Below are 18,236 nucleotides of genomic sequence, written 5' to 3'. Positions count from 1 at the left end.
CTAAGTGAGTGGGCAAGAAGATGACAGATGGATTTATGATGTGGATAAACAGAAATTCAGTGTATTTCTTAAATGGTGAGAGATTGGGAAGTGTTAATGTCCAAAGGGACCTGAGTGTCCTTCTTCTTAAGTCACTGAAAGTTAACATGCAGGTGCAGCCAGCAATTAGGAAGGCAAATGGTATGTTGGCCTTTATTACAAGAGGATTGGAGCACACAAGTAGTGTTGCTGCAGTTGTAGAGACTTGGTGAAACTGCAGCTGGAGTACTGTGTACAGTTTTAGTCTCCTTACCTAAGGAAGGATATGCTTGCCATAGAGGGAGTTCAACAAAGGTTCACCAAACTGATCCCTTAGGATTGGCCGGATTTCCTAAGAGGAGAGATTGAGGAGACTGGGCCTATACTCATTAGAGCTTAGAAGAAAGAGAGGTTACCTCATTAAAGCACACAACATTATTACAGGGCTCACCAGGGTAAATGCATGAAGGATGTTTCACCTGGCTGGGGGGAACTCGGACTAAAACCAGGGGACACAGTCTCAGGATAAGGGGCATGCCATTTAGGACATTTTAACTTAGTGCCAATCTCCTGCCTTTTCCCTGTAACCACAAGTGTTTGTGATCCCATGCTAGAAGAGAAACTATTTAAGATGTCTGGAAAAAATATGGAACCAGAAGAGATTAGTGCCATGAAAAAGGATCATGGGAGACAGTTGATGAAGGAAAATGCAGTGATCAACAGTGTCAAAGATAAGGAAGAGATAATGAACCAGTATTGTTGGTGTCGTATATAGTTAGAAACTCAATTGTTACAACTCAAAAAGGGAATTCTGGAAGAGGTAGGCAGGGATAGGAGCGGAAATATTGGCTAATTTTTATTTGAATATTAACTGATCATAACTAAACCGGTAACAGATTAACCTGGCAGCTATTTTGCAGGTTACTTTTATGGAATGCCTATCCTCAGTTCCGGATTCAATCTTTCCCATGTTAAACCATCTTCCTCCATCAGCTTTACCTGACACCATCGAGGAAGAGGAAGATTGTTCATGCTAACTCCATCAAGACAATTTTACTCATTAGAGTGATTGGTAAGGTAAACTAGTACTGGTGTGAGATTTGTGTTTCTATTCTCTAAATCTGTAAAATAGATTAAAGCATAGATTGTGATATAAAGCAGAAAGTCCCATTGAAAATTTATGAATTTAAAAAAATTCCACTCACTTACCACAGCACCTAACAAGTGAAGTGGGGAAGACATCCTTACCATGAGTAATTTACAAGAAGGCTTTGATCAAATTGATATATCAAAAAAGATGAAATGGATCAGACACAATCTGAGCTGTCGTGGGGAGTTTCAAAACAAACCACTGGCCAATGAATGAGAAGGGGTGTGCCTGAGCAGCAACTGTCAAGAGAACTGGACATTTTCAATCCTTTATTAGTTTATTCAGTGTATGTGAACAAACAACTCCACTGGCTACTAGTGTGTAAAATGCACTAGGAATATGTCACTGCAAGGATTCCCTCCAGATTGTTTCTTCAGCAGTTTCTGAATTCACAGATGACTGGTTGCTTTGCTTGGTGACTCAGGGTGAGTGTTTCAACCTTCGTTTCTGTATCTATAAACAAAAAGAAGTTTGAAGGCGTTAAAGTTTGAATCTTATCTGCTTTGTGCAGGACAAAAATGATTTTCGACACTATTTTATTTTGTGGTTTCAGTGGATTTACATGGTGTATCAGAACTTACACATTTATATGAATTTACATTTGGGAATTAGGCATTAGCTGCATTGCTATTGCAGTTATTTCATTTACCCCAGCTTTTTCAGCAGCCTCTACCTACTACCATCCCCTTGTTGAGAGGAAGGGAAGGTATGCTGACTAACTCCAGCAGGAATCTGCCAGTACCACTCTGCAATCACCTGTTGGGAGAGTGAGAGTGGATTGGATCAAGTCACCTGACATTGCTCTCCTCAGGGTGCAGCACCTCACTTCTGCTGGTCCGTTCACTCCCTGCGGACTTGGCTGAAAATGTGAACACATTGTGTGGGTGAGGTGCCACAAACCCACAACTTACACCTTGTGGCGCAGCACATCACTTCTGCAATTCAAATTTTGTAAACACCTTAAGGCATGTGCAGAACTGATATACAGAAAATTGGAAAAAAAACAGAAGAGAAATCTGTCAACAATTTACAAATTGTGTTCTTGTAATTTTTTTTGATTATTTGATAAATCAGACGTGAACACAGCATTGTGTATTATTCCTCAGCATGTACGTTGATTAAGTGCACTGTCTTTTTAAATTTCTCTCTGGTTCTTCTGATTGGTTATCAGTTCCGCCAACAGTTTAAAAAGGGTACTGATCACTTAATTGAACATTGTCTTCAAATATGATATCTTGCAAGATGTTTTATTTGTGATTTTGCTTTGTACTGAAGTAATTTAATGTTGTACTGGTTTAGTGGTAATAAATATAAGTAAAGTGAATTCGAATCTACATTGCAAATATTTGTAGGATCTCCTGAAACATGAACTTATTTAACTTTGGTAAGTGTTGAATGACATTTTCTAACTGGTTGTTCTGGAATTCCAGAACATCACAGTTCCAGTTATTCCAGTCTAATTCCAGTTATTCCAAAAATCGAACGTACTTCCAAAATGTTCCAATGCAGCAACATTGTCCTTTGGTGTTGGATATTGAAGTCAATACTCACAGTGACAAATCATCAGCTGACGATTCTTATTCTCCATCTCATTGAGAGATTCAAATCTGCTAATCTCTTTTCAATTTAACCATTCGCTACAGATTATTAATTGCTAATATAACAACTTAGGTTTTTAAATTAGTGTGCCTTTTCAAATTAATAAAATAAAGTATTTCCTCCTCCCACCCACCTCCTCCTACCTACATCTAGGGTGGGATTTTCCAGCTCCGCTCACGAACTGGATTGTCCAATCCTGCCAAAAGTCAATGGACTTAGGAGGCCGGAAAATCCCAGAACTAATTTTCTCCCCTCCTCTCCTGGAGGTATTTATTGTAATTAGCATGGGCCATGGCTCAGTTGGTAGCACCTCATACAGGGTCAGAAAGTTGTAGATTCAAGTCTCACTCCAGGACTCAAGCACAAAAATCTAGGCTGAGAGTCCAACACTGCACTGTTGGAGGTATTATATTTTGGATAAGACATTAAACTGTGATCCTGTCTGCCCTCTCAGGCAGGTGTAAAATATTCCATACTGTTAATTTAAAGTAGAGCAGGGGTCGTGTTATCCTCAGGATTCTGGCCACCAATATTTATCCCTCATCCATCATCATGAAAGCAGTTTGTCTGGTCATTACCACATCACATTTGTGGGAGCTGGCTGCATGCAAATTGGTTGCTGCAATTCTGACATGACCATGATGCTGACAAAGTACCTCATTGGCTATAAAACACTTTCTGATGTCCTGTGGTTATGAGAAGTGTTTTATAAATACAAGTCTTGCTCTTTTTAATTTTAATGACAATAATGTGAAATGAGCGATACTGGGTAGACTGCCCATGATACACCTTTCCCCATTTAATTTTCATTGTAGTTAACATGTTGACATATGTCACAGTTTGTTTCCACAGGTGGGGTTGGCAGCCCTCTGCTATAATGTCCAATTGTTTATGTGCCAACTTAGATTTTGAGTGTTGCATATTTGAATATTGGGGTTGACACAGCCAAGTTCTATCTGCTCCTCAATGAATGCACGTTTCCAGCAGGGGTCTCTGTGCAGTGATCAGGCTTAGCTGATTATTTTTGTTATTTACATCTACTTCTTTGCTTCCTAGCCAATTTGATGGCACTGAGTCAAAAGTAGCCCCCTCATGGCCATTTGGCTCAAAATCACTAGCTTGTACAGATTGAGAATCTACTCTGGGAGCTCCCTAATCAGTGAAGCTCAATGCCACACTACATCTCTGCACACTTAGCAAATGGCTTTATTAAGTTCATGATAACTCAGGACAGCTGCCAAGAAACCCATTGTGAACACTGGTCATTGTGATATGTTTGCATTATGATAGATCATGTACCTGCTACACCCTCGACTGTTGTGATGTCATTTTTAAAAAATGAATGTTGCAATAAAAAAACTGAATTTGTAATGCCAGATATGATGACATCAAAATATTCCAGATCCCACCACTGTACATCCCTCCACATACAGACACAGTATTAGTCTGCAATCTTAAAATAATCTTTATAAAAATCTATCTATAATCAATTTGTAGCTTGAGTGCAATGCTAATTAGACACTTGACCAAATGAGAGAAAATACATTTTATTTTAAATTGTTTATTCTCCCTCGCTTTGCTTTTGTAGGGTTTCCGTGGACCACACACTCTCTAGGCTGAGAAGCATTGGCATTCCCAATTGCTGGTGCACAACAGTGTCTGAGACAACATCCCTTCCAACTTCTCTCTTCCTGTAGGAAAATGATTGGTCTCCACTCAGCATTTTCCCACAGAGGCACAAACCTGCATTCCACCATCTCTGGTACACATATTAAAGATCGCTGGATTTCTGCTACCCAGGGCAAACAATTTAACTGCTCTTTTATTCAGGGGAAATTCCTTTAGGTGGGTGATGGGATTCAAACTTGTTAAACAGATACTGAAATGGATCTTGAGTGTTTCATTTTAATCACTTAACCACTACTACCATACAGATGCTTTATCAGTTACACTGCTGAAGTGCTTGTTGTTACTGTAGATGTGTTTGTTGTAAGGATGTGCGTCAATGGCATAGGTATTTACATATTTTGTTGGCTTATATAGCTGGCCAAACAAGGAAGTTGTATATTTTAACTGTGTAATTACTGAGAAATGGCACAGACTTTGCAGCTGTTAGTATCACAGACATACAGAGTATGTGCTTCCACCCTCACCATGAACCGCAATTCGATACTGGACCTTGGTTCTACATTGGCCTTTTCATGTGTGTGGGAAGTAGAGCAGATGGTGTTTGCATAGGCAAGAGCCGGACTAAAACACTTCTTCTTTTGTTTTGTTATTTGCTGAATTTCAATGTCAAACTAGCCTTTCTGTCTTTTTTTAAAGCATATGTAACCCAAGCAGTTTGTTTTAATCACTTTTGCTGTTGTTACTTACTTTTTTTTAACCACTAAGCTGCCCCCTCTCCACAGTACAAGACTAGTTGCCAGATAGCACATGTTTGTGCTCCATAGCTCTGCAAGTGTCACTGTGCAGTTGGACGGTATGAGGTGTACTGATTTAGGAGACTCAGCTGACTCTCTGATTTTATTTCCATCTTGTGAGGAAGCTTCCACACCAGAGATAAAAAACAAAAAAACTGCGGATGCTGGAAATCCAAAACAAAAACAGAATTACCTGGAAAAACTCAGCAGGTCTGGCAGCATCGGCGGAGAAGAAAAGAGTTGACGTTTTGAGTCCTCATGACCCTTCGACAGAACTTGAGTGAATCCAAGAAAGTGGTGAAATATAAGCTGGTTTAAGGTGTGTGTGTGTGGGGGTGGGGGGGGGTTTGGGTGGGGGGAGAGAAGTGGAGGGGGTGGGTGTGGTTGTAGGGACATGTCCCTACAACCACACCAACCCCCTCCACTTCTCTCCCCTCACCCAACCCCCCCCACCCACCCCCCCCACCCCCCCCACACACACACACACCTTAAACCAGCTTATATTTCACCCCTTTCTTGGATTCACTCAAGTTCTGTCGGAGGGTCATGAGGACTCGAAACGTCAACAATTTTCTTCTCCGCCGATGCTGCCAGACCTGCTGAGTTTTTCCAGCTTCCACACCAGGCAGCTTGGTGTCAGGTGGGAACATATGTGTTAAGAGAGGGAAGGAGGTGGGAATGCAGGCATGGACTCAGATTTTACTATTCCACAGGACAATTGCACACATTTTATGCCTTATATTACTCAGCATGTTTGCTATTAGAAGCAAACAAAAAAATGTGTGCTCAAGTCCAGTGTTTAGGGAATAAGCCATGAAAATGAATAAATAGCTGATGGATCATTTTATCTTTACAAAGAGGGGAAAACCACCTCTATTACCAAGCTATGTCTCTTCAAACACCACACGTAGAATCTTCTGACTGAGGTATGGTTAAGTGGTTAGCAAACAGAACCAAGGTTCACTCACTCGTCAGACCTACCACTTCTGGTCTCTTCACAGAATAATAACTTTTCTTCAGCTGCTGATTTTTGTATTTAGAATCTCTTTCAATAAGCATTTCTGTAACTATCAAATTCTTAACATCCAACATTCTGTCCTTTTCTGTGTTTTTAGTGTGAAAATCAAAGGGAGAAAGTGATTAGCATCTCCTATGTGGTTATGCTCACCAAAGCTCTATACATGGGGGGTTTCTACAGGATGTTGTATATTGTAAAAGTCTATTACAATTGTTTTCTTATAAATGCATCATTTATCCAAAAACTTAATGTAAATGTCTATTAACCATGGAGAGACATTGTGAGTTTACAAGCCTTTGTACCACAGGACTCATTCACTGACAACACACAGAGTAAGACACAGAGGCTTTAATTTTATGTCCTATGGGCAGGCGCGCGCTGGACCTGATCGGGGGTAAAATTGTGCAAAATGATGTCAGGCAAGTGTCCCAATGTCATCGCACACTCGCGCAATATTTCGCTCGGCAAGCACATGCAAAAGTTAGAAGAGCACCTGCCGACAATTAAGGGGGCAATTAAGCCCATTAATGGCCCAATTGTCTGCGTTTTTTTGTGGCACGTCCAATGTTACGGCTGGAGAATAGGCCAAGTGGCCAGGCTGGCTTTACATTTTTCATGAAACCTTATCCAAGGGCGGGATGAAACCTCCGTTAGGGTTTAAAATAAAAGGAAATATCTGTGCACTTTTTTTATGAGGTATGCTTGATTGTGCTGCATGGTCATTTTATTGCAGCATTTTGGAGCTTTCTTTTATTATTTGGAGATCTGCGGCTCCCTGAGGCATCTGTCTGCCTTTAGGGCACTCAGTGGAAGCGCTCACCAGCACCCGTGGTGACGTTGGCGCCCGTCCTCTTCCCACCGGCAGTGCTGAGCCTTTCTCAGCGCACATTTCACGCTGGCTGGCCGTTAACTGGCCAGCCAGTGTAAGATCACAACTGGGGGCCGATCGCAGGTGGAAGCACATTTTGCATGAACTTCCAGGCCCACCGATCGCGCGCGCCCGACGAGTGCAAAATTCAGGCCATAGTTCAAGCAAAAAGAATGATCGCACCATCTTAGGTAGTGTTTTGAGTATTAAAAATTGAATATGCTTGGATCCTACATTTGTATAGGTTCTGTGCAATGGGAGGGAAGAGCATATGAGTCAGGCCGTTGGAATTTTCTGCAGCGGAAATGAGTTGGAAGTGATTTGATTGGGATATTGTGGATTTGGTGGCTCTTGCTCCTCCTCGCTCCACAGGAATACTTTAAGAAAAACATCTTTCGTTGGCATCCTGAGTGAAACAGACCTGACTTCTTCACTTGTTAGGGGCCTAATGCCCCTCTTAGGCTGCTATCCATGAAATAGGCACAGCAATATCCAGTTACTACCCCTTGGTTTTAAAGGAAGGGTAGGGAGCACCCTGGTGTGTTTGCTAAGTAATGGGGAAAAGAACAGGAGCAGTTTTGGAAACTGTTTTGAGTTCACAATGATTCTTGGATTCTCTTCAAGTTGTTACAGAAACTCTATCAGAAACTGTACACTGCAAGTATCTGAAGTGTGGGCTGGGGAACACTTGCTATTTTTAACCTCAATAACTCAGTCATCAGGGAGGTTTTGTGGCCCAGTGGTAGCATCCCTACCTCTGGGCCAGAAGCTCTGGGTTCAAGTCTCACTTTGGGACTTAATAGCTACAGATGATGTGTTCATAATGTGGCCATACAGGTTGATTATCAGCCTATAAATCCTTTCAATATGCCTGATGGTAGGGGATAAGAGCAAGAGAGTTTCCTGGTCAGCCAGACTGCAGAGGGCAATGGCAAAGCACTGCAATACTTTGCCAAGCATAATCATGGACCATGGTCATCAATGCCCTCTTAGGCCATGGTATCTGAAGAAAAAGAATTCAGTCAACACACCACCACCTTCCGTTGCAGAAGCCCTTTGACTGACCAATAACAAAACTACAGCTCATTCACAATTAGTGTCTCCCCCTCAGCTTCATGAATTCCATAGCTATGTCCCATGACAGAACCCCAATGTCTGGTGACTGATGCCTTGCCATCAATAATTTTTATTTATTCTGAAACAGTTCTCAGTTTAGAAAGTATCATCTTATGATTCTCTCCATTTTCCAAGATAAAGAAATCTACAGGCTGTTCTTATTTGTTTATTCCTCAGAGCTGGCACTTAACTGTATAGGTGTGATGAGGATTAAATATTACACTCTAACAGCAGGTTGTCTGTGTTCCCTGTCATAGCCATATGGATAACTGACAGATCCTAAAGAATAGAGCCTTTGCAATTAGCTGTATCCCAGTAAAGAAAAATAGCTTGATTTTCCTTACTCTATATCTTTGTCTAGTCCTTGTAAAAATAACGCCAGTAGAATTCCGATATTGCCAGTAATGGAGCTTTAGTTTCTGTAATATTAAACTCCCAAATGACAGAGGCGACATAACTGATCACCTTGTCATTGAATATTTAAGATTGAAAATATTGCAATAAGAAAACAAGAAAAGAGAGACTGTTTAACCCATCAAATCTGCTGCTTTGCTAAACTTCTTAGGATGTACCCAAAAGCATCCGATTTAATTTTTCCAATGCTATCGTGCATTAAATGTATTAAGCTGGCTGCAAGCAGGCAAAGGATCTGGGCTAAGAGAGCTCTAATCAGCCAACTGTATTCACAAAAACAGCAGTCAGCACCAGCAATGCAGGAAGCTAGATGTGAAAGGAATTGTTTCTACAGACTGTGTGGGCAGTTCTTGAATGTGGTATAGGTGTGCATTACTGTATTAACATTCAATGTTCCATTTTCATAGGGTACCACTGACTGTATACTGTAGAGCAATCTAGAGAACCCTCTGAAAGAAGCTACAAACAAAATGGGGTCACAATTGTGGATCATGACTGAGGAGCCCCCAAATTTGGGGTAAGTTTGCACTGCTGTTTCTCTCTCCAGTCTCTATTATCCCTGATAACGGCATTGCTGGTAATTTCTTTCCCTGTAAAAGAGAAAGCATATAAGATGCTTATTTCTCAACAGTCCATTGCATCATTTATGGCTCCCTCATTGAGGGAGAAATTGTGTAAAACATCTTCTTTTTCATGCGTTACTGCTGTTAAACAAGCTCTGCAATCACTCGATCTTTGCTACAAGTTGCAGACCACTCAAACTCTTGGTGGGTGAGCCAATGTGTTATTTTTTCACCTTAGTAACATGTGATAAAAAGCCTGTTGCGGAAGTAAAGCAACATAGTTTGAGGGGAGAACGGCAACTCTGGCAGCCAGCACTGCCTTCTGTTGGAATTGTGCCACTGGCTGTCGAGTTGCTGATGGCGGGAAACACTTCATCGGTTTGATTAAAAACCTGACACTCTTCTGACAGGAAAAAGAAGCTTTCTGATTATCTCTTTACCATGACTTCAACATGCAATAATATAGTTGCATCAGCAGCAATCTATTCCCATTCATTTCAATAGGAAACAAATACAAAATATGACTAAGTGAATGATTCAGACTGTGATGTAAAATAATGGAAAGTATTATTTACATCACACTAATTTCCATATTCAAGTTTTAACCGGGAATGGGTTGAATGATTCAGTTTTTATTCACTGAATTTGTTTGCTGCTTGGATGGTATGGAGTCTGTTATATGTCTTGGAACAAACCTGCTGTGTCCCTAATGACAAGTTTCAGTGCTGAACTATACATTTTGATATGAAATCAAGATGCTGACAACTATTTTTGCCTCAGATAGCTGGTTTCACAGGGTTTAATATCACGTCAACCATTGAGGCAACTTGAACAGCATGTGGTGAGTTGTCGGCAAATTACCCAGTCAATTCTGAAATAAATGCACCAGAGACATCATTTACTGATATGCTAATAGCCAAGATTTTCTGGTTTCTATCAGTTTCTCAAAACAAGGTAATGTGATTAAAATTCAAACAGACCTATGAATGTTAGGACTCCACTGATGGTTGAGAGTAAATGCATCTTATGCAACTTGTCTGTTACAGAGATGTATAGGATAGCAATATCCTGGGTTCAATCCTCATCTATGCTGAATAAGCTGATATCAGCATTGTTCCAACTGGCCTCAGGATCCACCAGTTAGTGAGGGGGAAAGTTGGAGCCTTTGTTGAGCAGTGATGAGAAATGTAGAAACATGGGCCAGGTATTTCCTGGAAGCTACTCCTGCTCTGCTATTGTAACTTTGTGAGAGCGATGGCGGAGGGGAAGCAGTTCCCTGGACATTCCCAGGCTATATAAAGGAGGTTTCCATTGTACTCACAACAAAGTTAAAACAGTGCAGCTGCAAAGACATTCCTGGTTTCAAACACTAGAGGAGATCAAAATGAAGACAGCGGCAATGCCCATAGCCTGCTGCCACTCTCATAAAGAATGCTCCCTTGGGTGAGAGCTGCTGGATTGCTAAATGCTTGAGAAACTATACCACCGGAATGAGTCTATGTAGGAGAGGAAATTAGGAGCAAAGAGAGAATTTTTTCACTCTGGTATATATGCATCTGTTGAAAAATTACATACATTCTGCCATCTGTTAAAATTAATAAACTAGCTGAAAAGTTCCTCTAAAATCTATAAGAAAGTTTATCATTTCTTAAGTCCTTGAAGTAGAATATAACCATTTTCCCCCAATAATGCACTCTCGGAACCTGAGGGGCAGTAAAAAGAAGTCTTCAGAATTGTACACATCATTTACCAAATGACTCATAAACCTGATGATACAGAAAACTCCAATGCTCTGCCATGAGGTTGACCTATTACATAAATGTATTGCAATTGCATCTTCCAAAATACAAATATTTAGAAATAATCTGTTACTTTGTCGCCTTCCTGAATGCCTATGTTTGATACTGAAATGCTATATTATATCTCTCAGAGAGTTATTAAGCATGGCTTCCCTCATATAAGTCATGATTTAACTCATAAAGCTGCCAAATATTATAGAAATATTGCTGAAACCACTTTCAATTATTATCTAAACCTAACAAGTCAGTCACCAATTTTCACTAATTGCTGTTACCTCGGAGAGCCTTTGAAATGTTTACACTGATGTTTCTAATTGTCAACAGATGGGTTTGGTGGGTTTTGAGGTCATTGTTCATTCTGTATTGAAAAATAAGTGCCAATAATCCTGCACAGCTTACATTCTCAATGTAGTAGCTAACAACATGCACCATCATCTCTCTCATACAAAACCATCATTCTCTCTCTTCAGGTAGCATGACCTAAGAGGGCATTGGTGGCCATAGACTTCCACGTGTTAGGCCTTGGTTATGCTTGGCAAGGTACTGCAGTGGTTTGCTGTTGCCTCCTGCAGGCTATGGCTGACAAGGAGACTCTCCCACTCTTACCACTGCCATAGACATAACCAAAAGGCCCACAGATTGATAATCAACCTGTTTGGCCATGTTAGGCATATGCCTTCCATGGTCATCAAGTTCTAGAATGAGACTTGATCCCAGAGCTTCTGGCTCAGAGGAAGGGAAGCTATCCACTGTGCCACAATACCTCCTACAAGGCTATTAACATTGGGAAAATACTTCTCTGCTGAGGGTCCTAGTCCATTCTCGTCTTTTTTTTAATTCATTCATGGGATACAGGCGTCACAGGCTAGGCCAGCATTTATTGCTCATCCCCAACTGCCCTTGTTAAGAGTTAACACATTGCTGTGGGTCTGGAGTCACATGTAGGCCAGACCAGATAGGGATGGTAGATTTCATTCCATAAAGGGGATTAGTGAACCAGATGGGGTTTTACGACAATCGACAATGGTTTCATGGTCATCATTAGACTTCTAATTCTAGATTTTATTGAATCCAAATTCTACCATCTGCCATGGCGGGATTAAAACCTGGGTCCCCTGAGTCTCTGGAATACTGGTTCAGTGAAAATACCACTACACCATTGTCTCCCCATGTTTTATACAAAGTCAAGATCTACCCCATGATGCCCCGTTTATTAATAGGTTAGAGTTACATGGAAATTAGTTCCACTTTAAAACAAGTGGGGTGGATTTAGCTTGACCTTCTGCTGTGTTCAATGAAACCAATCCAACATTATAGATGTAAACATTTCTGGAACATTAAAATGACCTCTCCCTATTTCCTCAAACCGATGTGTGTTAGTGTAAACATTCCTGTTAATTGTTTCATTAGCTACCCTAGATCCAGTTCCAAATAACTGTGTATCCCTGGGAGCTAACCTTTTATAAACCATAGTTAATGCCGTATAGACCAAATTTAATTTTGCAACAATGTTATTACAGTATATAAATTAACTTAAGAATTCCTTCAAAATAGACAAAAATATCCAAATGTGAGAGATTACAAAAAACACTATTGTTCAAATTCTTTGGTGGGTGCTCCTTTTTAGCATAGCTTCCAGCTGGGTAGTGGGATCAGGGAATTTGGCCTGGATTTTGGCCAAGTCAAGATGAATTTGGAGCCATTTAACAATGGTGAGAGGTCCCAATTCTAGGATTCCTGACCCCATTCCCGGGCTTTTCGCTCTTTGGGAGTGCCTTTTAAGGGTGCAGGTTGGCTTGGGTCAAGAACCCTGCATTCCTGACCTGGCTGTCCCCATTGTGGGGATGGCCATGACCTCGTCCTTTGCAATTTTCATGGAGTTGGGCTAGCTTTTTAAAAAGTCCTGGACACCTCAGGGGAGTTGTGAGCCATAGTCTGCATGAGGGAACCTTTTGAAAGGTTCATGCCCTCTGTGCCAAGCTATGGCACTATCATGCCCATGCACCCTCTATACACTGTACGGAAGCAATGAACCCCATAGTGACAGTAGGATGTGTAAAAAAAGCTTTAAAATCCATCATTCATTCATGAAAATAACTTTTAGTGCAGCCAAATGTTAGTCCCGATCATCCAGACCCTTTAAAATTTCAATAGCAGAAACTGCAAGCACTTGAAAACTCTTTAAATGTACAAATAAATATTGTGAAATTGACAGCAAAGACTAGAGAGCCAGAGCAATCAAGTCTAACAATGTTTTCTCTTGGGCTCAAGTGCTTCAACAGCCAAGCTTCATTGTGTATTCCTGGCTGAGAGCCCAGACAACCACTAGAGTACTGAAATACCTGTAAATTTCACATTTATTTACACAAGATAAAGAGGTTTCAATGCTTGCAGTTTCGTCTACTGAAACTTTAAAGAGTCTGGATGATTGCCACTTTTATTGGGCTGTAGCAAAATAAAAATTCATTTTTATGAATAAATAACTTTAAAACTTTTTTTTACTAGACATCCTACTGCCACTATTGGGTTCATTGCTGCTACACAGTGTATAGAGGATGAATAGGCATGGAAGTGCCATAGCTTGGCATGGCAGTATAAGGGGCCATAGGGGGTAGGTGGGGACCATAGCTTGGCATGGATGAGGCATGGGGAGTGTGTGCGGGGTGAGCGGGTGTGAGGGGTGAGGGTTGTAGGGCCTTTCTGTTTTTATTTTAACTACAATGAAGCCCCACAGCACAGTGGCAACTTTTTAATCAGCCCACCTCCACACCCAGCAACCCTTCTAGCTGCCGCCTAACTCTTTCCCAGGTCTCTGGCTTGATTGCAGCCCATGCCTCCCCTCCCACAATGAAAATCCTGCCCTTGCAGGCACTTTCTCCTTAGGCAGGTAGGCCGAGCTAGGAATTTTCCTGACTCACCTCGAGGATGAAAATCCAGGCCAAATATGGAATATTTGTTTTGAAGAGGGATTTTACCAGGTAGGTGGGGCTGGGACCAGGGGAAGGCAGACCAGGAAATCCAAGAAACATAACCTTTGGGCCAGTAACCCGATGTCATTCCGACTCACTCCACTTAGAAGTGCAAGGGCAGCAGATGCACGGGGACATCACCGCCTGCAAGTTCCCCTTCAGGTCACATGCTATCTTAACTTGGAACTATATCTCTGTTCCTTCACTGTCGCTGAGTCAAAAACCTGAAACTTCGCTCCTAACAGCACTGTGGATGTACTTGAACCAGATGGACGTCTTGGTCCAAGAAGGTGGTTCACAGCCACCTTCTCGAAAACAATAGGGCTGGGTCTCAAATAGCGACGCTCACATTCCGTGTAAGAATAAAAATCAATCAAAATGAATTTAAATGGAAACTTGAGTGATGAAAAACCTTCGGAAAACAAGAACAATTTGCAGGCAGATTGCCAGCTACGCCCAAAGAAGAAACTCTAGGCCATAGAGTTTTTTTGTCACAATTATAAATTACTTTGTTTCTGAGTTGCCCGATTTCATCTTTAAACTAGCTGGTTCCTCTTTTATCTAGATCAGCTAGAATGACAGACATAATAGGTGGGACTATTATATCTGTCATTGTCTTCATGGGCAGCTTGGGCACAGGGATGAGACAACAGCTGGGTAGGAATTTAGTGCTGCAATCGGCCTTGCTTCCCACATACAAAGCGGCAGCCTAAGTGCAGTAGGGAAATTAATTAATTGTGTTCTTGTTCCTAATTTATTTCAAATCAGCATATTAATAATCCTTTGCTGATAATGCAAATTATTTATTTCTCACGAATTTGGCCTAAAACAAGGTGAGGCTCTTTAAGTTGATGAGAGACCATAATTTCAGAACTTGTCAGTTTTTGCCTTTATTTCCTGTTATTAACTTTTCAAATATTAGCTGAAAACAGCTTTTAGGATGATCTATAATTCCTCATGTGTATTGACAGAATTTTAATTTCATCTGCCCTTATACTTGCTTTATTTTTCTACAGAGGGATAATGATGAACTCCAGTGAGAACTACAGCTCGATAGGCCCATCAGCCATGGCCTGTGACACCTGGGAACCTGTTCAGAACTTCATTCTACCACTTGTCTACTTGCTGGTCCTGGTTGTTGGACTCTTTGGGAACTGCATTGCACTACTGACATTTCTACGGAATGACAGGAAGGTTAAAAAAGCAATCCGCGTGTATCTGATTAACCTGTCTCTGGCCGACATCCTGTTTATTCTCACTCTACCATTTTGGGTGGTTTACTATTTTAAAGGGGGAGACTGGATCTTTTCAGAAGTCATCTGCCGACTAGCTGGGGCATTCTACTACATGGCGACATATAGTGCCATCACGTTTATGATCCTCATTAGCATTAACAGATACTGCACAGTCCGAATGAGAAGGCAGAACATTCCTTTCAATAAGCCGATAGGATCCATTTACACCTGTGTGGCTGTTTGGATATTTTGGTTTGCATGCTCCGTTCCTGCATTGATGCAGCAACAGTCTTTCAAGAAAGGGCTTACCATCACAAAATGTTTTGAAGAATACTCTGACAGAACAGTTTATGTATATGCATCTTTCACGTTCTTCCTCATATCCTTACTGATTGTTTTACTCAGCTATGTTTCGATAATGAAAGCTCTTTCATCTCAAGGTAAAGCTTCTCAAGGTGCCCATCGAAGGCTAGCTAAATCAATGGTGCTGGGCATGCTTGTAGTGTTTTTGGTCTGCGTTTTGCCCTATCATGTTTTCCTAATCCCCTGGGAGTTAAGCAAAGCTAACTCCAAAGGGGTGCCACACTGTGGCCCTCCCAAGGCCATGGACATTGTACACCAATTAAACATAGCTTTGTTGAGCTTGAACAGCTGCATTGATCCGATCATCTATTGCTTCTCCGTAAAGAGATTTCGCAGAGAGTTGAAGAAAACATTCAGAAAACTGATGCGCTGCCTGTCATTTCAGGTGCATACATTTGAGGCCTCAGAAACTCATATCAGGTCAACTTCACTCACTACCTCGTAGCCTTGAGACTGACAGGAAATGGTGCCTAACCTTAAATTTTATGTCAGCACTCACCACTATACAGCGCTTGACATACTTTCAGCTGAGTTAAAAAAATAAATTCAGGCCATCCTTGGGTGACTTTATTCTCAGGTTTTACTGCTGCAAAGCATCCCATCAGGTTTCTTCAGTTGCATCCTGCACCAAATGAAGCTTGGCATGACTCAAAAGACGCTTGTGTCTGCTGCAAATTTTAAATTCTCAGAGTGAATTTTCATCTTTGAATTTAAATGGATGAAAAGTCATAGGATGGGGGAGTGCAGCCAAATTCCCAACAAGCACCATTGCCACGAGGAGGCCTGTGCCAGGAGCACCAAAGACTAAAATTGAATTGTATTTTCTAAGCTGATGACTTTAAAGCAGCAGTGCCTCCATGAAAAGATGCTCGAGAAATGTTTTGGTGAAGGGAGATTTGCTGGAAGAGTCTTACCATTTTTAGTGTAATGAGGCCAAATGGAAATAAGGCAAGACAAGCCGTGATACAATGTTACACCACTGAGCCATGTATTGGGAAGTGAGATATTTCCTCTGAACTTAAACCGACCTACAGCTAATGTGGGAATTCTTATTTACTGATCATGTATACCGATAAGTGTTCCATTCATCACAATGTTCAAAAGAAAAATACATCACACTGGTATTTTTCCCCACTGGAAACAATCCTGATTATTTTGCTTCTTTGAAAACTAGTTTTTGATCTTAATTTAAATATTCTTTTTGTAGATGAAGTACTCCATTTTTTTATTGCTTACATTTTTGTACTTTTAAAAAATATTTATAATTTTTTTGTACCCTTCATTTAAGTCCTGACCTTGGCTTTGCCTAGTTATAGCGCTGGAAGCAATACACGCCAGAATCTAGCCTTTCATCATGATTGTTTTAACTGTATTAAGTCTTAACAATTATGCGGGTAATGTATATAAATGGATGCTGGCACACAAAGTGTAAAAATAAATCTGACATTATTTATGGAACAAAGACTCTCAGAATCAAAGAATTATTTGGTGTGTCAAATCACTGCTGATGGTTTTCTCCAAACCCACCACCCAGTACAATACAACTTTCCTGCTCATTCACCTTATGCCTTCATATTTATCAAGCAGCTAGTTAATTCCCTTTTGCATGATTTTGACACACTACCTCAACACCAGGTATGGAATACTACTCGCTGTGTAAAGATTTTTTCCTTACATTCCCTCCATTTTTTTTGATGGAAGCTATAGAAACATAGAAATGTACATGACAGAAGGATTTCATTCGGCCCATTGCCTCTGTGATAATCGGTAAAGGACAATCCAGCCTAATCTCACCTTTCTAGCTCTTGGTCCATAGCCCTGTAGGTTAGAGTATTTTAAAGTGCATATCCAAGTACTTTTAAATACAACTGGCATTTCTTCCTCTACTGCCTTTCAGACAGTAAGTTCATCTGAAATTTGTGCGCTCTATGTCATCTCCTTAATCACTGGAAACTATCTATCATTACTTAACATGCCATAATAAACAATCCCGAAACTTTTCTCAGGTCCTTCTCATCACCTCAGTTTTGGCGAAAAGTCTCCAACTCCTCACATCTCTCCTCATAGCTGTGGTTCCTGGGAACACCTCTGAATCTAAACTGCATCTTTTCCTTTGCTTTAAATCCTTACCCTGCAAAGGGGTGCCAAAGCTGTGTATAATACACCAACTGTGAACTTTGTTCAAATTCAACATTACTTAGATATAAAACCAGGGTTTAGATGAGATTGTGTGTCACAGCAGAGCTCTCAACAGATATGGATGTAGAGGAGAGGCAATAAAAGATTATTTCTACTCTATAGAGGGGCAGTTGATAACCATAGAGTGACAGTAGGGTGACCATATTTTCTAGAACAAATCCAGGGACACACAGGCTGGGAGGACCAGCAAAGTAGCTAGGATGGAAAATGTAGGTTGTGCATTGCAGTGAGGCAAAAACCTTTAGCAGGCTATATTTCAACAGCTGCACAGATACACTATAAATAAAAAATACGTATGTGACACTGCACTGTTGATGAGTACTCCAACATCATGTATAGATAATATAATAACATTGTTCATAATGATAATTTTCCGTACCCATTGTCTATACTGTCTAGTCTGTGTGACACAACTTGGTGAAAAAAAATCAGTAGCAAAAATTGAACTAGTGCGTACTGGTAAGAGCAACTATATATTTAATGGTACCTTTGTATTCTATTA

At 40.8% G+C, this 18,236-nt stretch overlaps 1 protein-coding gene across 1 annotated transcript; it reads left to right on the top strand.

Moving 5' to 3' along the window:
- The first annotated feature begins 1,386 nt into the window (after window positions 1-1,386).
- LOC121291670 (platelet-activating factor receptor-like) lies at window positions 1,387-16,991 on the top strand. The gene is made up of 3 exons (XM_041213165.1): window positions 1,387-1,593; window positions 9,014-9,123; window positions 14,954-16,991. The coding sequence occupies exons 2-3, from the start codon at window positions 9,077-9,079 to the stop codon at window positions 15,978-15,980; spliced, it is 1,074 nt and encodes a 357-aa protein (XP_041069099.1). The 5' UTR covers window positions 1,387-1,593; window positions 9,014-9,076; the 3' UTR covers window positions 15,981-16,991.
- The last annotated feature ends 1,245 nt before the right edge of the window (window positions 16,992-18,236 follow it).

The sequence above is a fragment of the Carcharodon carcharias genome, chromosome 19 (genome assembly GCF_017639515.1).
Source record: "Carcharodon carcharias isolate sCarCar2 chromosome 19, sCarCar2.pri, whole genome shotgun sequence".
Classification (NCBI taxonomy): Eukaryota; Metazoa; Chordata; class Chondrichthyes; order Lamniformes; family Lamnidae; genus Carcharodon; species Carcharodon carcharias.
This window is presented reverse-complemented; position numbering and strand designations above follow the sequence as displayed.